Here is a 25,649-nt window from a genome sequence, read left to right on the forward strand (position 1 = left end):
AGCAAATGTTGAGAATTCGTTCTTTCTGATAGCTGAGTAATATTCTGTTGTATATATGGACCACAACTTCTTAATCCAGTCATCTGTTGAAGGGCATCTTGGTTCCTTCCACGATTTAGCTATTGTGGACAATGCTGCTATGAAAATTGGGGTGCATATGGCCCTTCTCTTCACTACGTCTGTATCTTTGGAGTAAACACCCAGTAGTGCAATGGCTGGGTCATAGGGTAGCTCAATTTTTTGTTGTTTCTTGCCTTGTCTATTTTTGCCATTCTAACTGGCGTAAGGTGGTATCTCAGTGTGGTTTTGATTTGAATTTCCTTGATGGCTAATGATTTTGAACATTTTTTCATGTGTCTGTTAGCCATTTGTATGTCTTCATTGGAAAAGTGTCTGTTCATATCTTCTGCCCATTTTTTGATTTGTTTATTTGTTTCTCGTGTATTGAGTTTGAGAAGTTCTTTGTAGATCTTGGATACCAGTCCTTTATCTGTAGTGTCATTTGCAAATATCTTCTCCCATTCCGTGGGCTGCCTCTTAGTTTTTCTGACTGTTTCCTTGGCTGTGCAGAAGCTTTTTATCTTGATGAAGTCCCACAAGTTCATTTTATCTTTTGTTTCTCTTGCCTTTGGGGATGTGTCATGAAAAAGGTTGCTTTGGCCGATGTCGTAGAGGTTGTTGCCTATGTTCTCCTCTAGAATTTTGATGGATTCCTGTCTCACATCGAGGTCTTTCATCCATTTGGAGTTTATTTTTGTGTATGGTGTGAGATAGTGGTCAAGTTTCATTCTTTTGCATGTAGCTGTCCAATTTTCCCAGCACCATTTATTGAAGAGACTGTCTTTTTTCCACCAGATGTTTTTTCCTGCTTTATCAAAGATTAGTTGCCCAAAGAGCCGAGGGTCCATTTCTGGGTTCTCTATTCTGTTCCATTGGTCTATGTGTCTGTTTTTGTGCCAGTACCATGCTGTCTTTGTGATCACAGCTTTGTAGTACAGCTCGAAATCCAGCATTGTGATGCCCCCAGCTTTGTTTTTCCTTTTCAACAATTCCTTGGTGATTGGGCCTTTTCTGGTTCCATACAAATTTAAGGACTGTTTGTTCCAGTTCTTTGAAAAATGTCCTTGGTATTTTGATCGGGATAGCATTGAAAGTGTAGATTGCTCTGGGTAGCATGGACATTTTAACTATGTTAATTCTTCCAATCCATGAGCATGGAATATCTTTCCATCTTTTTATGTCTTCCTCAATGTCTTTCAAGAGTGATTTATAGTTTCTAGAATATAGGTCCTTTACGTCTCTGGTTAAGTTAATTCCAAGGTAACGTATGGTTTTTGGTGCTATTGTAAATGGGATGGATTCCCTAATTTCTCTTTCTTCAGTCCCATTATTCGTGTATAGAAATGCAACTGATTTCTGAGCATTGATTTTGTCAGCCCCAAATTACACCTCAAACCTTTTCTGATTTTTTCAGAAAGAAAATACAAGCTACTCTTAACGAACTGAAGGGAATAAAACCTACGGGAGAAAACTTCATGGAAACAGGATTTATAGAGGTACTGACTGTAGAGCTCTGAGGACTTCTGTTTTATGGAGTACTTAGAGCATTCCTGGGCCCTCTCACTGCCCTCCCCCAACTCTCCTTCATTTCCTTGCAGGTAAATGAGCAGCTTCGAAAAGCATTCTATGCAGGTAAGCTGCCTGGTGACTTCACTGTGGGCAGGTGTGGGGACAGAGCCAGGTCTGGGCCTCAGGGAGGTCTGGTGCAGACCCTCATTGGCCCCTTCCTAGCACTGACTCTTGGAGCAAGGCGCTGTCCTCTCTGGGCCACAGGTTCCTCCTCTGTGCAGTGAGGATGAAAACCACCAGTGATGTTCTCAGAACAGCATGGGGCTATGCACATATCCTCTAGGTTCTTGGTAACTGTGAGGTGCTTGACCTACACTTGGGCTGCCTGAACGAGGAAACAGAAAAGCCAGGGGACCTAGAGCAGACAAGATTCCGATTTTAGAACAAAGTGCTGGATTTCCCTCTTGCTGCCCACACTTTGTCTCCATCACATTTCTGGCCCTGGCTCCTTTCCCTTCAGTTCCTTCCCTCTGGCTGATGTCACCCTGTGACTGTGTCTCCAACACTGGAGAAGGCTGTGCTCTGCCCAGAACCATCTTTGTCTAGACTGTAGGGTTGTAGCCTTTGCCAGGAATGAAGCGTGGGCCTGGTGGGGAAAGGCACTGAACTGGGCATGGGATCCGCAGCCCGAGAGTCTCTACCTTGCCTTCTGGACCCCTGGGCCCGCAGATGCAGCAGGACTTTCTGTGGGTGCTGCCCTGAGCCAGAGCCAAGCTTTCACTGTGCTATGGGACATCTGGTACAGTCGAGTCTGGCTGTCCATCATCCCTTTACTCATCTGAAAGGCTGATGCTTGTCCAGTGAAGGAGCTGGAGTTACCTTTCAGGGCAAAGGTTGTAAGTCTGGTCATAGTGACGGTTCAGTAGGAAGAGCTGGAGCAGGGCTCAGTGCTGTGTCTGTACTGTGGGTCCTGGCTAAGGCCCCTTCTCCCTCCAGGACTGGGCTGCTAGCCCTCTAGGCACCCCTGATGGTGGGTGCTCGGGCCGGGTGCCTCTCCTCTGGAGGTGGAAGTGGGGAGCAGTGCTGTGGCTCCAGCAGCCTGCGGAGAGTCACTCTGGGTGCCTTTACTGATCAGGATGCTCCCTGCCTCCTCTGCAGACCCAGGTACTAACAGCCTGATTATTGCTGTGAACACTGTACCACCGGAACCATCATCACTACCGATGATTAAGTCCGAAGTGAGTCCAACCGATTGTTAATAGTATTTCACTGCATGTATTTGGGTATTTTTACTCCAAGTCTTATTTGTTTTAGGTTCAGAAGATTCAGAAAATGAAGGGCTCGGTTTACTTTGTGGGTTTCAACAAATATAACAGAGAGAAGGTAATTCTGAGCAGGTAACCAGGTGCCACTTGTGAGCCTTGATGGGGAAAGCTGTCAGAGGCACCATTCCCAGGGTTGCAGGAGGATGGACCTCTAACCCACCCCTAGTGTCCGGACAGCAGATAGCTACTCCAGGAATGAATAACAATTGTTGTGTTAAACCTACATACCCCAGGTACATGTGTAAGGGCTTTCCCTTCCCTAAGGGTGGGCTGCTGGCCAACATCAGGGTCTGGCCCTTGGAATTTGATAAGCATGAGGCAAAAGACTGTCTCCTGCAATGGGTACTTCTGTGTTCAACTGCCTGCGAACACCTCATAGTTATCACAGCCTGTGAGCCCAAGCCACTTCTTCTTCCTTGTAGCTGTATGAAATTGTAGGAAAACATTCCCATGTGTATGGAGCACAGGGGTTCAAGAAAATGGACTTCCTTTACAAGTCGGTGAGTGTGTGCTAAATATGGGAAGGGGGATAGGGAGGCTTCTCACCATGCCACAACCATCCACAGTCCCTGACCTGCTACCTCTCTCTCTTTTCCAGCTCGTGGCAAATTCCTGCAGGAAAGTTATGGCAAGGGGCATTTACTTTATCTGTTTATTAGGTAAGAGATGAGGTCACTGTTCTAGACAGAAGGGTGTGGGGAGTGTGTGCATGTGTGTACACGTGTGTGTGTGTACCTGTGGACTCTACATGTGTGGGAGTCTGTGTTTGTGTGAGCATTAGTGTGACTGAGTGTTTGATGTTAGTGTGACTTGCGTGAGTGTCTGGTCTTTGTCTGGTGAATAAATCCGAGGGCCAGAGCCCCTAGAAAAGCAGGCAGGGTTGAGCGTCAGACCGCAGCCTCTTCACCTCTGAGGCTCAGGCTGGCATCCTCTGCACAGGGCCCAGGGGCACTGAGCAGGCCCCTTCCCGAAGCCCAGCCTGGCCTGGGAGTGTGAGGACCCTGGCCCCCAACAGGCCAGCCAGGTCTTCCCTCAGCTCTAAAGCTGGAGGGGTGGGCATTGGGCTTCCTGCAAACCCCTCCCTCTGCTTTCCAGGGTCCAGCCCACCCCTCCTTTGAGGCCTCACTCCCAGGAGTCTCACCTTTGCCCCTTCCCTGGTTCACTGGCCCCTCTGGATTCCCACAGCCCTTGGTCTGTCCCTCTCATTAGTCACGTGTCACTTTGTATGTGCCATGACTTCAGCTTGGCCGTGTCATGGTTTATTTTTACCATTCAGTTCTTTGACATTTTCCTGGCCTTTTGTGAAGGAAATTTCCAAACCTACAGCAAAGTGGAAACAACTGTACAATGAACAGCCCTGTCTCCCCTACCTGCATCTTGCAGTTAATATTTAGTATCTAACCATATTTTTTTATCATTAATCAATCTAGGGCACTTGCTCTCTCTCTCTCTCTATGAATCCATCCTTAATTTTTGTTGCATTTTAAAGTAAATTACAGGTATTAGTCTACTTCACCAAAACCCCTTCATCTGCATATCTTAAACTAGGGACCAATATTTATTAAGAGTTATATTGCTGAAACCATATGATAATTGTTTCACTCATTTATGGAACATAAGAAATAGCAGGGAGATTGCTAGGAGAAGGAAGAGAAGAATGAAGGGAGGGTAAACAGAAGGGGGAATAACCACAAGAGACTATGGACTCTGGGAAACAAACTGAGGGCTTCAGAGGGGAGGGGAGTGGGGGATTGGGATAGGCCAGTGATGGGTATTAAGGAGGGTACGTATTTCATGGAGCTCTGGGTATTATACGCAAACAATGAATCATGGAACACTACATCAAAAACTAAGGATGTACTGTACGGTGACTAACATAACATTATAAAAAAATTTTTTTTAAAAGGATATAAAATATAATAAATAAAAAAAGAGTTATATTGCTGAATTATGACAAAAGTGTACCATTTCATGAGTTATGACAAAAGTTACAACACAAGTGTGACTCCAACCCTCATGAAAACATAGACCACTACAGTAGTTTCCAGAAAATCCATGCTAATCCCTTGTTCAGCAAATCTTGCTCCTACCACTTGAAGGCAGTTAATGTTCTGATTTTCCTTCCATAGGCTAGTTCGTTCTGTAAAAACATCTCCTTAATGGACTATGTGGTATGAACACTGTGTTTGGTTGATGCACTAGGCTCAGTGGTTTGGAAATTCATCCCTCCTATGTGTTTGCTGGGTATGCTTGGGGCTTTCTTGCTAACTGAGGCAGAACGTTGCTGGTACCTTGGCATTCTTTTTCCTGTGATGGACCCAAAGTGAGTGTCTGCAAAGAACAGACAGGGCACATCCATGGTGGCACGTAGTGTAGGACCCAGGGCAGAGGAGGCCTTTCCTCTGAGATCCAGTGGGCAGGTCCTGCAGGGTGGCAGGTAGACCTTCTGTGTGGAGTGCGTGCAGGCTGTGCTGGGCAAGAGGAGGCTGCAGAAGGAACACAGGACCAGCTATGCAGTTCAGGGACACACCTGTAGCCAGTCTGGTTAGCTACTGTCCCTCCACTCCACTATGATAAAGTTCCCATTTGTCCCATCTATCTCTCTCCCACAGGTAACTCCCATAGATGGCTGATCCTGGATCTGTACATAGCTAACTAGATATGCTCTTACAGGATGTTTTCACATTAACGGGATCATGCAGTACGTAACATTTTCCAGCCATCTGCACAAATTCCATTCACAGATGGAGGACATTTCTTTCACTAGTTCCCTGGTCGCTATTCTGGTTGTCCCTAACATGTGGCTACAGCAGGCTGTGAACAGCGTGAGGCTCACTGTCTGTGGGCATGGGGTAGGATTCCCTGGGTCAATCCCAGACACAGAATTGCAGCATGAAGAGGACGCACAGGTTAAACGTTGGTCAGTAGAGTCGAATTTCTCCCAAGGAGCCTGTGTCGAGCAGCGGGTGCTGTTCCCAGAGCCCCACCCTCCCCAGGGCGGTCACTTCCATTCGTGTGCCCGTGTCGGTCTCATGGTCAGTGGGTTGCCCTTCCTCACTGCTCGGCTTCCTCCTGGCCTTCTCGGGGAGCTGCCCGCCTTTCCAGGTCCTCTCTCGGGAGCCCTGGGAGGCCCTGTACAACTTCTGCTCCAGAAGGAAAGCCCTCTATCCAGAAGACCAGTCTCCCTGCCAGGGGTTGTGGATGCTCGTGCCCCCGACCACGGCAATGCAATGGCCCCCTTTGTAGGAAATGCAGCTCCCACAAGCCGATGCTAGTCTGTCCTGGGCTTCATTTTCTTCCTGTGTTTGTTACTGTTGGAGGAATTGGGTGAGGGGTGTTGGAGCAGAAGGAATAGCTACTGGACAGAGCAAAATCCTTTAACCCAACATCTCTTCTGCTCGAAAATCTGAACCTGACCCTGCTTTCCACTTACTGAGTCTTGCCAGAGAGACAGGACCCTCTGAGAGCAGCAGTGCCTGGGGACACAGGTGGCACTGCTGCGTAGGTGTAGTGATGACTGAGGAGGGTCCTGAGGGCTGCAGTACGCACCTCATGGGAAGGGGGGTGTCCAGCCAAAGGACAGTGTGCAAGATTCCCGAGGGATACAGGCCCTGTGAGGTCCCTGGCTGTGAGGTGCCCTGCCCTCAGCGGCTGCCCTACATCCTGGGCAACCAGGTGATAGGTGCTCAGAACTAAGAGCAGAGGGGGCAGAAGTGGGGCCTGCCTTAGGCTCATGAGGTCGGATCCTAGCCCTGTACCTGCCGGGGCTCCGGGGAAAGCCACCTGCCCTCTCTTCGCCTCAGCTTCCCTCTCTGTAACCTGGGGAGTAATGCCTAGCTCACACGTGTTGGGAGATGAAGGAAAGTGTAGATCGGCCCATAGTATATGCTCAGTTAGTGGGGAGTATCGTTTTGGATGAACACCAGTGTTACATGCCTTGGCCTGGCACAGATTTGCCCACTTCTGGTTCCTTCTGCCTGTTTGCTAGTGGCAGGAAGACTCTACTTGCTGTTTTGGACTCTTCTGGAGCCTGATCTCCGCACATGCAGGCAGCTGAATTTTCCCTTCCTGCCTGTATCTAATAACAGTGTGGGTTATGAGTTTACAGTTCTGTCTTGCAAAGAAATACTTCTATGCAATGAAATCCTGGAATGTCAAGTGGAAATGACACTTCCATGAGACCAAGCAGTGGCAGCTCTGCTCAGGGTGGTCCTAGCTGCACTGGCAAAGGGTTCACAGGAGACAAGCCCAAGTGCTTGTTCCAGGCCAAACTCAGAGCCCCTGTGTCTTAGAGGGAAGGGTCCTTATGAAGGGTGAGCAGTGAGCAGGCAGCCTGGCACAATCAGGTTCAAAGCAGCACTGTGATATTGCCTACCATGTGTGGGAGAGGACATGTCACTTAGAGACAACAAGCCAGCCCTGAGTGGGCCAATTCCATCAGGGGCTGTTAGGGCCCAGGCTGGTGCCCTGAGTAGGAGAGGTGAGTCGGGCCAAGTGAAGAATGATTGGCTGCAGTGGGGGGTGTACTGCAGTAAAGCAGGTGCTGGCCACTGGGGGTGCTCCAAACTGAAGCTGGGCAGTGGCATACAGAAATACAAACCCACTGATGACAGATGTTCCTGTTTTCCAAAAGTTAGTGATCTGGATTATTAGGAAAAATATGTAGACCTTACAATGTTAACTCCCATTTTTGGAAAGCCATTGAAGGCCTAAAAAGCACATCAGCAGGCTAGCGTCGGGCCACAGGTCTAGAATCTACTTACTTCGAAGCAGAGAACTTGCAGACACTGCCCTGATCAATGGGAGAGAACGGAAGAAGGAGAAATCAGGACAGCCTGGTCCAAGTTTCTGTTAGTATGAAGAATTATACCTAGAGAGTAAATTGAGCTAGGGCAAATCAAGCTTCGGGAAGGAGAATTAACTGGGCTGGGACAGGAGGCAGCGGTGGAGGCTAATGACTTTGGGCTTGCAAGTGAAGACCTACATGTTACCCTGGTGAACTCCCAGAGGCCCGGGCCCACCAGCTGCCCTCGTTGTAACCCCTGGTGTTTGCTTCAGAGGCCAAGAAGCACCAGGGGAGCCCCATTACTTAGTTGAGGGTCTAAGGCTTGAACCTGCACCTGAGCACATCAATGTCTCCACATTGAGAGAGGAAGTGTTTGCTAAACCCCAGGTGGGTTGGTTATGGTCCATGAAGCCTCAGGAGGGGTCAGGAGAAAAGTAATTTTCTCCAGAATTCCAGAACCACAGCTAAGACAGGACTTCTTTTCCTGGGGGATTCTTCTGTGCAGGGTCCTAGGCTCCTTGCCTGCCTCACCCAATTCCGGGTCCTGCTCCTGGGGTCTCTAGCCTGCCACAGGCACAGAGAAAGACAGGCAGGAGGAGGGAATCCCAAGTGTCAGAAAGCCACACAGGTGCCAGGCCTGGACAACAAGCTTAGGCATGGGACAGGGTTGTCTCCAGCCTTGTGGTCCTGGCTCTTCTCTCATTCATGTGGGAGACCCCATGGAGACCACCACCTGCACCCCTCAGGGAGTACTTAGGCATTTCAGGGTCAGAAACCCAGGACTGGCATTGCGCCCATGAAGGAATGAGGCTGGATGCCTTCAAAGGCTCCACGGGTCAGGGATGGAGGCGAGGGTCTCCCTGAGTGCTCAAGTCCCATCAGCACTCAGAGTGGACCTGCAGTGACACTGGGTGAGGATCGGGTCCCAGGGTGCCACACATATTGGTTTTCCATAGCGGCTTTCCTCAGGAGGAGTCCCTGGGAATGAGGTTTGGGAGTGACTTGCTATAACTAGCAGATTGGAGGGAAGGCAACCCTCAGTCCTGCCTCACACAGACCTTTGAATATTGCCTTGCAGAAGACTACCTTGTGGGATTTGAGGTACAAGTCCCAGATCCAAGCAACATGGAGAAATTTGTTTGCCAATATACTATGGATGGCAAGAGGTTCCCCGGTAAGTAATCCCCTTGGTGCCTCCAAGTGACAAGTTACCCATCTCAGGCTGCCTTCCCCTCAGGCAGCCAGGCCTTCAAAGCCCTTGCTGACCATGCATTGTGGACACTGTGAGGATAGATCCATGTGTACAAGGGGACAGAGGAACCCGGCTGGGAAGCTGAGAAGTCATCAACCCCCAAAGCACCAGAGCCTCTTGGAGCAGAGCTTTACCCCTACCAAGAATGGCTCTGGGTGCTGGGTGTGCCCCAGAACTGCATTCCCCCTCCCTTCACTCAGCACTCACTTGACTTGAGTGACAAGGACCCAAATCCATGGAGACTGCTGGTAGAAACAGAGGCAGCCCTGGGGCTCTGAGTCTGGGCCAGGTGCACTTGTAGTTTCCCAGGAGGATATGTGTACCTAGGATGGAGAGAAAGTGCTAGCTGCCAGGCTCAGGCCTTGGAACCATGGCACAGGAACATGTCATATGTATTTGTTCTCAGCCTCTCTTTTCTCTACTGTTAAATGGGGCCAATATGGTAGCTGAGCTAACTAAGCCATATTGCCTATGTAAGGCAATGTTTGGGAAACACTTAGGCTCAAGTGTACCTCCATATAGCTGAGTGGCCTGAGGAAGCACACGGGTGGGCAAGCAGATGTGCCCTCAGCATTAAGGTGGGTGCGATTCTCCTCAGAGATTTGGGGGACAGGAGGACTTTCTGTGTCCTCCTCAGCTCTCCCAGTTAGTCCCCTGATGCAGTCATTTGACCTGATTAAATTACGGTCAGTGACGTCTTCTTCCAGGGCCATCTGGTCAATCCATAGCAAATCCTCTCCACCAGGGCATCTCTAGTCTCTCTCCTTCTTCTCTGTGGGCACACAGAATAGGACAGGGCACTTCTGTGGCCACATTCCCACATCTGCAGTGTGTAGATGGCCTCGGGGGATCAGATTTTCCCTGCTCAGTACTTCCTCAGGAGTGGCTTAGGGAGTGAGGAAGGCCTTAGATGGAGAACAATATTCATGGAGCACTTACTATACCAGGTAATGCGCTAAGGGCCTTGCCTATGTCATGTCCCAAAATTCTCAAAACAGACCTATTGTTATTTCTTAGTATAGCTCTGGAATGAAGCAGAGGGATAGTAATGAGTTTGCCCAAAGCCAGGAGCTGGTGTAGGAAGAGCTGGAAAGCAGACAGAGGTGATCCGATGGCCTCGTCTGGGCCTTGCCTTGCTGAGATGACATTCCTAAGGAGCGCTGGACACAACCTGTCTCCTAGGAAATGTGCTCAGATCCTTCCTCTGTGGCCTGTGACTGTACCGGTTTGCACCCTGGAGATCGCCAGGGTTTGTCCTCAGTGTAGACTGGTGCAGGGCCTCCCATGGGACACTCCAACACATGCTCCTGTGCGTTTCAGCTGATGGCCATTCTGCATGCATTCTGTGGCTGGTCGCAAGTGGCCTAGCAGGATTTTTTTTTTAATTTCCAAGACCTCTGATGCACTGATAAGGAGTGATTCCTTTTTTTCTAATTATGTTTTCCTTAGATTTCAATGTCTGGAAAAACATTTTAGAAAATACAGAGAAACATATAGAAAATTTTAAAACTGGTGTTCCTATGTGCTTTATGTTTTCTGTCTTTAGTATGTAATGTTTTTATGTTTTAAGAAATTTTATACTGGAATTAATTAATTAATTAATTAATAAGTAAATAAAGTATTCAGTTGAATCAGTCAATAGTGGTTTGAAAACTCCTTTCCACTTAGCAAGCTTCTGCGCCCTCAGTATGCTGGCTGTCTGCCATCAGCTCCTCTCTGCTCTGGACTGTGAACACCCTCCTGGAAAGTAAATTGCATTTCTTAGGGATTCTTTTCCCCCATTAACACCAGCCATCCTACCTCTCAGACACAACTGCCATTCCCGAAAGCATATGTGGTGGTTAGCTTTCATTATCAACCCAGTGGAGGGTTCAGACATTTCAGGAGCTCATAGCTAATGTGACAGTTGAGTTAGGGCCAGGGCTGGTCCACATGGAAATGAACCATTCTGTGGGGAATAGTCCTGGCCTGTGACCAAAGTTAGGGGTATGAAAAGAGTTTGGTCTCAGGAGAGAGAGGGTGCCACAGCTGCAAGGGACAGAACTGTCCTGAGCCTCTTGAGTGCCAACTCCTAGGATCTCACACAAAACAATATAAAACAGAACAAAACAAAGAGAGCCCCTCTTCCTTCCTCAGGCTTCACTACCTCACTAAATGGCACCACCATCTACCCAGTCATTGTTTCCAAACCCTGCCTGTCAACTGTGGTTCCTCTTTGCTTTCGCTCCACATCTAGTCTACTGTTGCCTCAATGTCCAAATCCTATCTGGATCTGGCCAGCCCCTTGTCAGATTCATCATCTTAGAATAAAAACCAAACCCCTTCCCAGGGCCCACAGTGCCTTGTCCACCTCTCCTCGCTCACTTCTCTCCTCAACAAGCTCAGCTAGTTATGCCCCAGGCCCTTGGCCCATGCTGCTCCTGCAGGCCAGGCATTCTTTCCTTGGATCTTGCCCTGTCTCTCCTCACCTGGTTTCAGCTCTAGGATCCTCTCTTCAAAGAGACTTTATTTATGATGGAAATTTTCAACAATAAAGAAAAGTAGCAAAAATTGTATAATAAACTTGACACAGCTTCATCTACTTCCAATAATTATCAACACTGTACAATCTGGTTATTGATGCCTTCACCATGGATTACTTTGAAGCAAATCCCAGCCATCACATCAGTGAAGTCACTGCAGTATGCATATTTTTGTTTCTCCAAAAGGAAATGGTATCTCTTAAGGACAGGATAGGTCCCCCATTGCTAAACTGTGTCTTTTCCCTTCCACTCTCTGTCCTCCCCTTGCTTCTCGTTGTCTCAGCGCTTTTCACTGTCTGCATTTATTTTGTTCCTTGTTAGTTATTTCAATGCCTGTCTCCCTCCAGTCCCTCAAAGGCAAGGCCTTGGGAACTGGGACTCAGCCTGCTCTTTGCATTCCAACCAGATCATTCTCGAGGCCTGGTGCACAGTAGGGGCTCAGAGGAAGGCAGAGAAGAGAAGTTGGTGTCTTTCGAAGTGTTAACTCTGCTTGCCAGGGGCTGGCAGAAAGGAAGAGATGGATGAATGGACCTGCCACTGACATTATTCTATTGTGATTTGCTCTCAGATAGAAAAGCGGTTACTGTAACGTCAAAATCTATAATTTGCCCTGGACATATACTTGATACCGAAGAACAGTAAGTACCCCAGGTCAGGGGTCAGATGGGCATTTTTGTGGGATGAACGTGGGCTGCCAAGCTATGGGCAGTCCGTGTCTAATTCAGGGAGGCCTCCAGGCATCCTCAACACCTGCACTTGTTGGTGGTCCCCAGAGGCACTCAAGGATTCCCTCATCCCTGGTTCTGCTGAGGAAGTTAGGATTCAGGAGATGATGTATGCTGTGATGGTACCTTTGTTCCAGACAGCCGTTCAGAGCTAAGTCAACATATTCTGTAAATAAAGAGTCAGATTGGTGACACCACGCTGCCCCCCCACCCTGGAAACTTAGCCCATTTAGCCCGTGGCCACGAGGACATATGACCCCATGTAAGGCTCGCATGCCTGGTCAGTCTTCACTGAGAGGTTGACCTTGTAGTGCTTGGGGTGATCCCCCTTACCCATGTTGTATGCTCACTGGTGGACTCAATGCCTGATGGTCATAGTCATTGCAATAAACAAAACTATTGACTATGGCTGACCCAAGAGCAAGAAGTATGGCTATCCATACTGTTGATCACCATCTGCCTTTTCTATGCCTTAGGAAGGTTGTCGTCAAATACAGCATGGACGGGGGCAACAGCTTCTTTGGCAACATGGTTTTCGTCGGCTCCGACTGTGTGAGTGCCAAAGTAGGGCTACAGCCTCCCTCCTGTGTGGTCCAAAACCACTTCATGGAAGGAGCAGACACCAAGGGGGCAGAGGAGGGGAAGAATGTCCCAGGCAGTCCAAGCAAGTGGAAGCAAAGACAGGCAGCTGGGACAGCTTCTCACAGCCAGCTTGGGGCCCTCAGCTCATAATCGGCAAGCTGTCCCACATTCAGGCTTCTGAGGTGCCCTAGGAGGGCTTCCACAGAGGCCTTGCAGTGCAGCCACCTGTCGAGGCCCTGCAGAACGAAGTGTCATTGGAAGCACATGAAAGGGGACAATCAGAGCTCTGACCAGACTCTAGAAATGGTGCTGACCCTCAGACACCATCTGCCTTCAATCTTGGCACCTCCCCTGGCCCAGGTCTAGTGGTGGGGAGCTCGGGGCTCCATCCTGCATTCTAGCTGGGCAACTGGGAGTGGCCAGGGGGCTGTGTGCTAGGAGCCAGAGTCCACGACCTCTGGGACACTGGGACACTCCAAATCCAGGTCCCGGACATAGGGCATCTGGAGGGTAGGACCGGCTGTGGCCCTGTGCAGTCAGGGTGTGTTTCCAGCATATGGATGTAGCTGCTGGTAGAGCTGAACCCACACATGCCCATCACTGGCCCCCAGCCCCAGCCTGCTTAGGGAACACCCCCTGTCATTTTGCAGAGGGCATCAGCCTCCCCTCTGCCTCTGCTACTTTCTCGTGCTCCTCGGCTCTCCCTCTCTGCTAACTCTCTCTGACCTTGCTCTCCTGCAGTGGATGGGGAAGCAGCCAGGGCTGTGGGGAGGGCTTGGGACTCAGCTCAGGGACAGGCAGCTCAACTACAGGTGGGAAAGAAGCTGCTGCTCCCAGGTGCCCCCTCCTCAGAGCTCCACGTCACCTGGACCCCTGGCCCAGGGCAGCATGACATGGGCGGCAGAGAGCGTTAGGATGGAGAAGGTGGCTACCTGGCAGGAGGGATGACTGCGCCTAATGGCCACCATCCTAGTGTCCAGTACCAGCCTGGGAGGGTTCCAGCAGTGCTGACAGTCCTCCGACTGCATCTTCCCTTGTGCGCGGATATGCACTCCTGGATCAGCAGACTCAACTCACCCATTTGCCCATCAGAGTCCCACCAACTACAGCCCACCCTCAGCAGATACATGTAGGAAAGACCTCAGGAGGAGCCACAGCACCATAGGCCCTGACCCTGCCTCTCCCTTCAGCTTCTTTGTCTCCTGGACACAGACCCTTACCCCTCTCCGTCCCCTGCCTCTGGGAAAGCAGACCACTTGGTTTAGGGCAGGGCTGTGCAGTGTGTCAGCCAAGGTGTGCAGTGAGGATTTGCTTTGCCCCACCACAGGTTTTCCACTCCCTTGTCAAATCTCTAGAACTGAGCCTCTGAGCAGGACTACTGGTGCGCTCAGTGGCCCAGGGGTCCACAGTGGCTCTCTGGATATTGTCCTTGTCCTCTAGTCCCTCAGCGCTCCCTGGAGGTGCTCCCATGGGAGCAGGTGGATATGGAGGTGTGGTGTGGGGTACCAGGGTATCCTCCCCTGAAGAGGTCACTCATGCCCACTCTGGTCACTGACATGTCTGGATTTTGCAGGGTGACCCATTAAGGCCCAAGGAACCGCCAAAGAAGACCACAACTCCCACGACGACCACACGGACGACCACGACGCCCACGACGACCACACGGACGCCCACGACGCCCACGATGACCACACGGACGACCATGACGACCACACGGACCACCACGACGCCCACGATGACCACACGGACGACCACAAGGATGACAAAAACAACCACACAGACAACCACAACAACCACACGGACAACCACAACGCCCACGACGACCACACGGACGACTACAACGCCCACGACGACCACACGGACGACTACAACAACCACGACACAGATGACCACAGTGTCCACGGTTGTCACACAGGAGACAACTGAGACCACAGTTGTCATACCAGAGACCACAGCGCACGTGGTTGTCACAGAAAAGCCTATCCTTGACAACTCTTTCCTGTACCCAGTGCTCGTCCCAACCGTGCTCATTATCCCAGTGGTGATCTGCTGCATCTGTTGCTGCATGAATGTGAGTGAGCCCTGCCCCCACAGTCTGTGACATGGGCCCTCCCCAAAATACAAGGGATACGAGCCCATTCCTCCCCTCGATTCTGCCTGTGGGTAGGTTCCCATCAGCTCTCAGTTCTTCACATGAGCAATAGAAGCACAGCCTGTCTTCTATTCCCGGGCAGAGATTCAGCCTGTGTCTGAGGGATATCTTGCCTCATGCAGGTCTGGGAGGGGTTAGGACATGCCATAGGAGACCGGGCCATAGGAGTGGCCTGTGAGCTGCCATGGCCGGTGGAGAGAAGCCACCTCAGGCCCCAGACACTAGGAAGGTCTCACAGCAGCCAGGCTTCTGGAGCACTCAGGGAGACCAAGCACCTGATGAGGCCTCTGGTGCTGAGGGGAAAAGGCGGGCCCTGCAGGAGGCACTAAGGGCCCCAAGGGAGAATCCTGCTGGCTGGGAGGATTCCTGACCTCTGGGGCAGCTGAGTCTTGGATACCAGCAAAGATCTCTGCCCTCATCCAGTGTGTCTGGCCTTCCTTCCTAAGCCATTACTAAGGGCCAGGGCATGCTGGCCACAGAGGGATTGGAATGGAGCTGCCACCAGCCTTGCCCTCAGGAGCTCACAGTCTGTTGTCTGGTCTGGATTGGTACTAGGGGGTGGAGGGGAAACTGTCACCTTCATAGGGTATGGCAAGCAGAGCCCTAGCAAAGGACAGACACTGGCCCCAGAGGAGGCAGGAGGGCAGATGCACTGGCTGCTAGGATTGCAGGGGCATGGGCCAGAGCTGGTGAAAGAAGAGGAGACGGCACATGTGGCAAAGGACAGAGCACAGCTACTGGACATAAGCAGGTCTCATTGCTGTGAGGACAGAAAGCAGGGGTGGGTGCTGCCATCCCGCAGAGGGGACCAGAGAGGGCTGCGGGGACTTGGGAGGTAAGGGAGAGTAACGGGTGAGTTCTCTCGTCTTCATGGGATGGAAGGGCAGCTGTAGAAAACTACCAGCTGGGGTGCCTCTGCCAGGGACCAGGCAGCCTAGTCTGGCTGTCTTCCAATGCACCCTCCAGGGAGGTCCAACTCCCCTTTGATAGCCCAGGACCCTGAAGCTCAGGGCAGCGCAGCTAGTTGGCCAAAGACCCATGGGGAGTGCGTTCATAGATTGACACCCTAAAGCCCACATTCTGTCTACCTGATGCTGAGCAGGGTCCCCTCCTGTCTGCATGATGGACCCAGCTCCCTCCATGCCCTCCAGCCTGTGTTCATGTCTCTTTAACATTCTAGACCAACAACGAGCCACGACCACCAGAGAAAATAGAAATGGTAAGTCATGATTTGGGTCCTGATGCGGTCAGCATACCCAATGCCCACACTGAACTTCACACAGAAGGGCTCCTGCTGCCTGTGGGAGATTTACACCCCCGCCACAGCACCTCCCAGCTACCTGGGCAGAGAGAGCTGGCAGAAAGAAGAGGCTAAGAAAGAGCCAGGGTAGGGCCTCGAAAGGATTTGGGCCTCATAACACCCTTCCCAAGTATGCAGCTCTGCTGATCCAAGGTCTTTGCCACCGAATTAGCAACTTGAGGTAGCCTGTTTCAGCAAGGGCTGTGCTGCTTATTAAAATAGAGGGACTTTCGGTCAATTTCCAAAGGACTGTTTGAGACACTCAGGTGAACTTTTATTTATTTTCTTTATTATTATGATATGTTAGTCGCCATATAGTACACCATTATCTTTTGATGTAGTGTTCCATGATTCATTGTTCGTGTATAACACACAGTGCTCCATGCAATACGTGCCCTCCTTAATACCCATCTCTGGGCTAGCCCATCCCCCACCCCCATCCCCTCTAAAACCCTCAGTTTGTTTCCCAGGGTCCATAGTCTCTCATGGTTCTTCCCCCCCCTTCATTTTTCCCTTCCTTCTCTTAATGATCCCCTTGTTATTCCTTAAGTTCCACAAATAAGTGAAACCATGTGATAATTGTCTTTCTCTGCTTGATTTGTTTCACTTAGCATAATACCCTCCAGTTCCAGCCATGCTGATGCAAATGTTGGGTAATCATCCTTTCTGATGGCTGAGTAATATTCCATTGTATATATGGACCACGTGTTCTTTATATATATATATATATTCTTTTTTTGTTTTGTTTTGGTTTTTTTTTAATGTTTTTTTTATTATATTATGTTAGTCACCATACAGTACATCCCTGGTTTCTGATGTAAAGTTCGATGATTCATTAGTTGTGTATAACACCCAGTGCACCATGCAATACGTGCCCTCCTTACTACCCATCACCAGTCTATCCCATTCCCCCACCCCCTCCCCTCTGAAGCCCTCAGTTTGTTTCTCAGAGTCCATAGTCTCTCATGCTTCATTCCCCCTTCTGATTACCCCACTTTCTTTATCCCTTTCTTCCCCTACCTATCTTCCTAGTTCTTATGTTTCATAGATGAGAGAAATCATATGATAATTGTCTTTCTCTGCTTGACTTATTTCACTTAGCATTATCTCCTCCAGTGCCGTCCATGTTGCAGCAAATGTTGAGAACTCGTTCTTTCTGACAGCTGAGTAATATTCCACTGTACACATGTTCTTTATCCATTCGTCTTTTGAAGGTCATCTCGGCTCCTTCCACAGTTTAGCTATTGTGGACATTGCTGCTATGAAAATTGGGGTGCATATGGCCCTTCTTTTCACTACATCTGTACCTTTGGGGTAAATACCCAGCAGTGCAATTGCTGGATCATAGGGTAGCTCTATTTTTAACTTTTTGAGGAACCTCCACACTGTTTTCCAAAGTGGCTGCACCAACTTGCATTCCCATCAACAGTGTAAGAGGGTTCCCCTTTATCCACATCCTCTCCAACATTTTTTGTTTCTTGCCTTGTCAATTTTTGCCATTCTAACTGGAGTAAGGTAGTATATCAATGTGGTTTTGATTTGAATTTCCCTGATGGCTAATGATTTTGAACACTTTTTCATGTGTCTGTTAGCCATTTGTAAGTCTTCATTGGAAAACTGTCTGTTCGTATCTTCTGCCCACTTTTTTATTTGATTATTTATTTTTTGGGTGTTGAGATTGAGAAGTTCTTTATAGATCTTGAATACTAGCCCTTTAGCTGAAGTGCATTTGCAAATGTCTTCTCCCATTCCGTGGGTTGCCTCTTTGTTTTGTTGATTGTTTCCTTTGCTCTGCGGAAGCTTTTTATCTTGAGGAAGTCCCAAAAGTTAATTTTTGCTTTTCTTTCCCTTGCCTTTGGAGATGTGTCATGAAAGAGGTTGCTGTGGCCGATGTTGAAGAGGTTACTGCTTATGTTCTCCTCTAGGATTTTGATGGATTCCTGTCTCACATCGAGGTCTTTCATCGATTTATAGTTTATCTTTGTGTATGGTATGAGAGAATGGTCCAGTTTCATTCTTCTGTATATAGCTGTCCAATTTTCCCAGCACCATTTATTGAAGAGACTGTCTTTTTTCCATTGGATGTTTTTTCATGCTTTTTCGAAGATTAGTTGACCATAAAGTAGAGGGTTTATTTCTGGAGTCTCTATTCTGTTCCATTGATCTATATGTCTGTTTTTGTGCCAATACTATGCTGTCTTGGTAATCACATCTTTGTGGTATAGATTGAAATCAGGCAACATGATGGCTCCAGCTTTGTTTTTCTTTGTCAACATTTCCTTTAGAAAAGGAGCCTTATTTTCAAAATGTGGTCCTGTGGCCGGGATCTGATGTATGTTGGGCTGCATATCATTGATCTCCATCCCGGTCCTCTGGCAGGGCCAGGGGATGGCTGGGGTTGGACTCTAGGGACTTGCGGGGCTGGGGAGGTTGGAGGGCGTCTTACCCGGCATTGAGCTGTGAGGCAGGCCCAGCCCAGATGAGCACAGAGAGCCAGGGTCAGGGGACGAGGCTGTAGATCCCCCAGGGTGGGGGCCCAAATCAGGTCCCAGAAGACGGAGTTATGTGGGGACATGGTGTCCTAAACAGGGGTACCTGAGCCTGAGAGCTGGTGGAAACAGGCCTCACTGCCTGGGCTGTACAGGGACTGGGTGTAGTGCCACCTGCTGAGAACGGATCTGCCAGGGTCAGGGGAGGCCAGCCCTGTCCCCGGCAAACGCTCCCACCTGGACAGCCCTCTTGTACGCTGCACAGCCCAAAACCGGATTCTCCACCAAGGCCAGCCCCAGGAGACCAAAGGGACAGGATAGTGTTTGTTGGCCTTTGGGGAAATGCCCTCTATGCAAATATATCGAGTTTGCTTGTTTTGCCATGGGGAAACTGTCACAGGACAGTGTGCTCCTCATTTGTCCTCAAAATCTCCTAGCGGTGCACTTTTGCTGAGAGGCAACTGACAGGTGCTGGTGCAGCACATGTCATATGTCTGTCCCCAAGAGCTGCCAGAAAGAAAAGTAAACTGTGCTTTCTCTTCCTAGGAGTCAGAGACCTGTATACACACATGCACCACAGTGATTGTCCCTTGTTGTTCGTACCAGGAAGACAACATGAGACGCCTAGAGGTAAGAAGAGCATTAGGGAGGGTTCTGTGACCTCCAGGCTAGGCTGAGGAAGAAAAGGGAGAAGCTGTTCAGGGCCCACGTGAACCGTGGCTTTCAGGGAGATGAACTTTATGGAAACTGACGTTGATCCCTTGGCACTTGAGAAAAGGCAGGGGCCATCCCAATCCCCCAGCCCAGGAGAGAACAAAAAGTGAGGGCTCCTGCCAACACCACCACCACGTGGGGCCCAGCACTAGGGTCTCTCCCGTCAGCACGGGCCCAGGTTTGCAGAAGCTGGTAGCTGGGTACAGCTCACCAGTCCCGGGCTCTCTCAGAGCTTGACAGCAACTCCAGCAGTGGGTTCAGTTTCACCAGCCAGCAGGTGGATAAGGAAACACAAGCTCAATCAGAAGCTGGCTCCCTCGGGTCAGAAACTAAATTTTTTACAGGAGAATTCTGAGCAAGGTCTGTTCGCTATTAAAACTATCCAGAAATGCCAGTGGCTCCTGCGAGCCTTGCATGAGTCTGCTCAGCAGACTGAGGGACTGAGCTAACTACATTGTCCTTGGGGCCCAGTGGCATGGAGGGACCAGGGCGTCGTGGAGGAGGAGGCCTGAAGGAAATGTCCTTACCCCAGGACATGCTAGGCCCCACCCAGTGAGGGAGCACCCAACCCTGCAGGGGGTGTGAGGACAGGGATGGGGAGGCCCCAGGCAGCCCAGCATGAGGAAGACATGTTCCAGATTCCAAAGCAATCTGTTATGTACAGTGACACTCCTGCCCCAAAACACACAAGGCAACTAGGCCCCTGCTGCAGGGACAGGCTGCAGTGCTACGTCAGTGTGTTCCTGGGGACAGAGCCCTCTGGGACCACCTCAAGCCACAGAGGACTCTACCCTTTGGAGGTGACTGCCATGCCTTAGAGCTTCCTCACGGCCACATCTGCTTTTCAGGGCAAACTGGATACCTTGTGTGACTTTGTTCAAAGCTGCAACCAGCTGCCATTGATGTGGTGTCAGCCTAGGGATGAGGTAAGCAGGGGCACGGGGATGCTCCCCATGGGCAAGGAGGCCGTTGCTCTTTGCCCTTGACAGTTGCACTCAGGGACTGTGGGTCAGAGATTGTGTCTAGGCATCTGCCAGAGAGGATGCCAAGACTTGGAGAAGTGGTGCTCTTGACCCTCCCAGGCAGATCCTGGGTGTGGTGCCTGCATTTTCATGCATACCCTCTCCAGAACAACAGGAAACTTTCTTATGGGCAGTGTGACCCAGCACCTCCAAACTTAAGTCAAAGAATCTGTAGAGGCAGGCCAGCCCAAGAGTTTTCCTGGCCCCTACCCATCATCCGTCCCCACTGAGCTCCCCCCACCGGGGGTCTGCGGGCTGCCCCCATCCACTGAGACTCTTCTGCCAGGACTGGTGGAGGGCACGGTGACACCCCCATGGGGTTGGCCAACACTGACTGCTTTTACCAGGTAGCAGAGTTCCTCCTTGTGTCATTGCCTGTGACAACGGGGAGAAGCCAGCTTGTTACAGGTGTCCTCCATGGAATTGAATAGTAGTGACAGCTCATTGTTGTAAGTTCCTCCTGTGGGCCACCTGCCAGTCTAAGAACTTTGCATATTTCACTATTTAATCCTGCCAGTAACTCTACCTGCAAGTACTACCAATATGCCCAGTTTACCAAGGGGGGAGCTAAGGCACAGAGAGGCCTAGTGACTTGCCCCATGTCACAAAGCCTGGGAGTGGCAGAGCTGGACTTGAACCCAGGGCCTGGCTCCCCTCTTCTCCCTGCCCTGCCCCCTGAAGGTCAGCATCATGATCTCATGACAGTTACCTCACAAACCACCACAGGGCTCAGACCTACGCCCACCAAGAGCATGCTCCTGGCTCACCTGACTTCCCGGTACTCAGACCCTTCGCTCAGACTGGCCCAGGTGCCTGGAGGACATTGTAGTCCCCAGTAGCTCTAGTGAGGGCTGCATTAGGCACTTCTTTGGATCAGGCAAGCATGGCTCTCCCTCGGGGGAAGATGAGCATTTCGGAGTCCTGCGCAGGCTTGAGGGGCTCAGGACACCGCTGTGGAGATACCCCTGATGCACGCTGACACCCAGCAGGGCCACTATCTGGTGTCAGAGGGGCCGCGGCTCCTCTGAGACTGGGCTCCCGACTTTAGGTCTGAACAGTGCTCTCAGTCCCAGCCATGCTCGCACAGAAGCCCCTTCTCCATCTGATTCTCCTGGAGCCTCTCCCTAGAACCACAGCCCCATGATGGTCACTTGAGCACCACACCAGGCCTGTGCCCCCAACCCACCCAGCAGTGATCACTCAGGGCAGAGGGACAGAGCAAGACATGGAGGGAGGCCTGAGATCAGATGGAGGACAAGGGAGGGATACCAGAAAGGGCCGACCTACCCGTCCAGGTGAGGGCAGGGTGCTGAGTCACCTTCCAAAATGGTCACTTTCCCAAGACCCCAGTTGGAGGGTGGCAGAATTCAGACTCACGCATTGTGGGGCACTTACAGCTGCCCACGGCTCTGCCAGACCCCTGCCATGCCGGCTCTAGGGTTGACCCAGTCCTCTCCGGAGCCAGGAGGGACACTGTCTGTGTGATGTCCATGGCTAAACACCATACGAGAGGTCAGGAAAGGAACAGAGGCCACCCAGAGAGCAAGATCGTCCCCCAGGGCTGTCTGAAGTCAATCCACTCCTTCTGAGCAGATCTGGGAGCCCATAATTAGGCCCTCTTGGAGTGAGGGAGCTTCCCACAGTCCCCTCTCATCTGAAACTGAGGGTCAAAGCCTGCCCAGGGCCACTAAGGCAATAGACACCTGGGCTGGAAGAGGCACTCCCTCTCCTGCCAGCACACATCATCTGTGGATGAGACCCTCATCTTATCGTGGCCTACGTCCCTGGGAGAACACGCACAACACTGCTGCGTGATGGCAGGGAATGGTGTGCACGATCTGAAGACTCAGCACAAACCCTAAACCCTGAACCCTGAACCCTGAACGGGGCTGTGCTCTGTGGGCTCAGTCTGCTCTTTCCTCCAGTGTTGTGAATGGCTATGTGTTTCCTGTCAGTCCTCTGGTGGGTGAGGGTACTACTTTCCTGGGGCTGCTCTAACAGTGTCATAAACATAGCACGTGAAAACAGCAGGTTTTCAGTTCTAGAGTCCTCAGAGCTCTGGAGGCTGGAAGTGTGAAACAGGTTTTCCTGAGCAGAAATCCATTTCTTGCCAGGACTACCCTCCTTCTGGACGGTCTGGCTAGAGACAATCCCTTTCCTGCCTTTTGCACTTCTAGAACTGCATTCCCAGGGTTCTCTGGCTCCTGGCCCCTTCCTCCATCTATATGGCAGCAGAGCAGCACCTTGAATCTCCCTCTGCTTCACCCATCCCGTCACCTTCTCTCCTGTGGGTAGGTCTCCCTCTTGCAGGAACCTGAGCTGGCCTGTGAGCCCATTCTGATAACCCAGGATAATCTCCTCATCTCAAGGTCCTTCATCACATCTCAAAGATCCTTTTCCAGTGTAACCCAAAACAGCCACAGGTCCCAAAGACCAGGACCTGGATATTTTGTCAGGGCCATTATTCAAGTTAGCACAGCAAGCCAATGACCTAGAAGCTCCTTTGAGAGCAGGGACTGTCCTATCTGGCACTTTGCACTTCGTGTGGCACGTAATGAGCAGAAGGTCATGGGAACCTGGAGGTACAAGTGTGCATGGTGTGTGGGGGAGTGGAAGGACCACACTAAGGAAGGGCCACGCCCAGAGGCTTTACCCACTCAGTGTTCCTCGAGGTGTGGCTTCCTTGCTGTGCCAGTAGGCTTGTTTGAATTAAAGCCAGACCCTGTGGTCTTAGAAGAACTGCTCCCTGGAGGGGAGCTGGGTATCTGGGAAAGGCCCACATGGTCTCCCTCCTCTCAGATGTGCTGCCTGCAGAAGATGCAGGCCCTTTCTTATCCACTCTCTGTATCTCCTGGAGCTAGAGGGGCCAGGGATGCTGTCAGATGGCCAGGGTGCCCAACACCGCCCCCGCCCCCGGCTTATCTGAGCCATTCGGCTGGGAGTCCTCAGCTGATTTGAGGCTAATGGTAGGAGGGGATGACGGTAAACCAGGGGCAGATTTCACACTCCTGAAGCATCTATATTGTTCTCTTCCCAAGCCAAGAAGTTCGGGTTTACTGCTGCCTTCACAGCCCATCCCATCCAAGGGTGCCCCCAGCTGCCCTTGCCCTGGGGGCCCAGAATCTGGCCTCAGGGTTGTGGTGAGAACTCAACCCTTCCGCACACATTCACTGAAAGAACCTGGGCAAAGCAGTCAGGCTTTGTTCTCATTCCTGAGGCCCCCAGGCCAGGGGGAAGCAGATGAGTTCCAAACCAGAACAGAGGGAGTCCAGAGTCTCAACACTGGGGCTGCCTGGGGGAGGCAGGGTAGATTTCCAACACCTAAACTGAGTCTTGAAATAGCAGCCCAGCCTCGAGGCCAGCAACCAGGGAGAGGAAGGGTATCAAAAGGTCCTACCATGTTGGTCTTGATGGGCCGTGAGGCTGAACCCCCTTGAGCCAAGGACACCAAAGCTTTCTGGTTCCATCTCCAGTACCTTCTCGGTGACTTTCTCTCTCTTCTCTTCCTACCAGGGTCCCCTCTGCAGGCAGTTGCTCTGCCTTCCACCCAACCAGGGATGCCTCCCCTTCAATAGCAGCTGCTCAGGGTGCCAACAGCCCCCAACAATATACTCCAAGCCACCCTCCATGATGCTGCCATTGATGTCTCCCCAGGCACGCTGCAGAACTACTTTGTCACTCCCACCCCCATAGTCCAGCCTCTAAAGCCCCCAAAACCCAAGACTGGTAACAGCCCCTGTGTACTGAATTGGCCATATAGAGAATCTTCACATATGGTCAAAAGAGTTAGAATTGTTGGTAATGAACAAGAGAGTTTGTTACCTGGTGAGCATCACTCCAGTGTCTGAGATGTATCCACAGTGTTCCTGCCAGGACAAAGCTTCCTGGTGTCTTATGGATGCAGACATGAATGTCTCCCACTCCCCACAGGTTGGTCTTCATCTGTCATGAAAGGCTTGTATGTATGGGGTGTAGGCCAAATTTCTTACTTGGATAAAGCCCAAAACGTCTTCGAAATATGAATACAACCTCTTTCCCCACTCACTAACAGTTTTAATCTCTTGGGCAATTTAACTTAATATCCCAGCACTTTAGGGACACATCATTTGAAATTGGAAGAACAAAAATTAAAAGGAATTACCTCTATCAATTTTATTATTCAAATCTTAATTATAATAATGGGACCAACAGAAGGAGGAGAAAGGAAGGGAGCTAATATAATAATAATAATAAGGAGGAGGAGGAGGAGGAGGAGGAGGAGGAGGAGGAGGATAGAGGAGACGGGGGTACTGAACTGGCTGGGGACCTCTGGCATGACCGAGCTCCCTGAGGGTCACCTCTCTCTCATGCATCAGCTCTGCTGGGCTAAGGTCACTCTGGCAAGTGCAAACAATGTCCCACAACACTCTGGGACACATCTCACTGGTCCACTCTGTCTGTGACATTGCCAGATGGAAGCCTCTCGAAGGGGAAAATGATGTGTATCTGACGTGGCCGGTCCCCAGTGAGCCTGTGCCAGCTCCTGATGCTCATCTCTTCCTGTCAAACGACTCACAGGCCCTTTCCAAGGGTCAACATCAGACTCTGGGTCTCATCCACCTCCAGGCTTCATGCACCTGTCCTGTGATCCACCTCTCAGATGACCTGTGCAGATGCATGATGTCATCTCTGGGGTCACATCATGCCCTGGCCAGTGAGTTCTTGGTCAGGACACCACATGCATGGCTGCTCGTGCTGCCTCGCTCCTTCATCCTTCCTGTGTGGACCTACCAACTCCCTTTGCAACTGGAGAATGGTTCTCTGCCAGACATTCAGGGAATCTATGTACCCCTTGTTCTCCTTGCTCCCATGCAATATCAAGCGACCCTTGGCTGTTCCTCAATAGCCTCAATTCATTCTGAGCTCTCACTCCCTGACACGATCTGCTCATCCTCATCACTCTGTTGTGTGTGTCCTAAGAAGGGTTCTCTTGTCCTCCTTGGATCTTTTCAGTCTGAGCTTAGCAAGAAACTCCCTGAGCCACACAGACATCTTTCAGTACCACCTCGCGGTCTTCCTATTGAAAGGACCTGATTTCCGTCCCAGACTCTCCATTTCTGAGCTCTTAGGTCATGGGATTATAAGTGATGATCTTTGAAACCTTCTGAATCTGAGCTCCCCAAGTGGACATGGTGTCTGATCATATCCATCCTTCCCTATCATACAGGATAC

The 25,649-nt window shown here is 50.6% G+C and overlaps 1 protein-coding gene across 1 annotated transcript; it reads left to right on the forward strand.

The window, feature by feature from the left end:
• Positions 1-1,479: 1,479 nt before the first annotated feature.
• ANTXRL (ANTXR like) lies at positions 1,480-24,582 on the forward strand. Its single transcript, XM_008696150.2, has 14 exons — positions 1,480-1,556; positions 1,659-1,692; positions 2,728-2,807; positions 2,884-2,952; positions 3,317-3,394; positions 3,493-3,553; positions 8,759-8,854; positions 12,023-12,092; positions 12,656-12,731; positions 14,335-14,832; positions 16,094-16,132; positions 19,249-19,332; positions 20,265-20,342; positions 23,952-24,582. Exons 1-14 carry the CDS (start codon positions 1,536-1,538, stop codon positions 24,129-24,131), a joined length of 1,464 nt encoding a protein of 487 aa, XP_008694372.2. The 5' UTR covers positions 1,480-1,535; the 3' UTR covers positions 24,132-24,582.
• Positions 24,583-25,649: the final 1,067 nt, after the last annotated feature.

The sequence above is a fragment of the Ursus maritimus genome, unplaced genomic scaffold (assembly GCF_017311325.1).
Source record: "Ursus maritimus isolate PB19 unplaced genomic scaffold, ASM1731132v1 scaffold_7, whole genome shotgun sequence".
Classification (NCBI taxonomy): Eukaryota; Metazoa; Chordata; class Mammalia; order Carnivora; family Ursidae; genus Ursus; species Ursus maritimus.

Excerpts from the sequence above, each read along its gene's own strand:
- ANTXRL (XM_008696150.2), top strand. The coding sequence starts at position 1,536 with ATGGAAACAGGATTTATAGAG. Across the intron at positions 19,333-20,264 it reads ACAACATGAGACGCCTAGAG|GGCAAACTGGATACCTTGTG; the intron begins GTAAGAAGAGCA and ends TCTGCTTTTCAG. Across the intron at positions 20,343-23,951 it reads GGTGTCAGCCTAGGGATGAG|GGTCCCCTCTGCAGGCAGTT; the intron begins GTAAGCAGGGGC and ends TCTTCCTACCAG.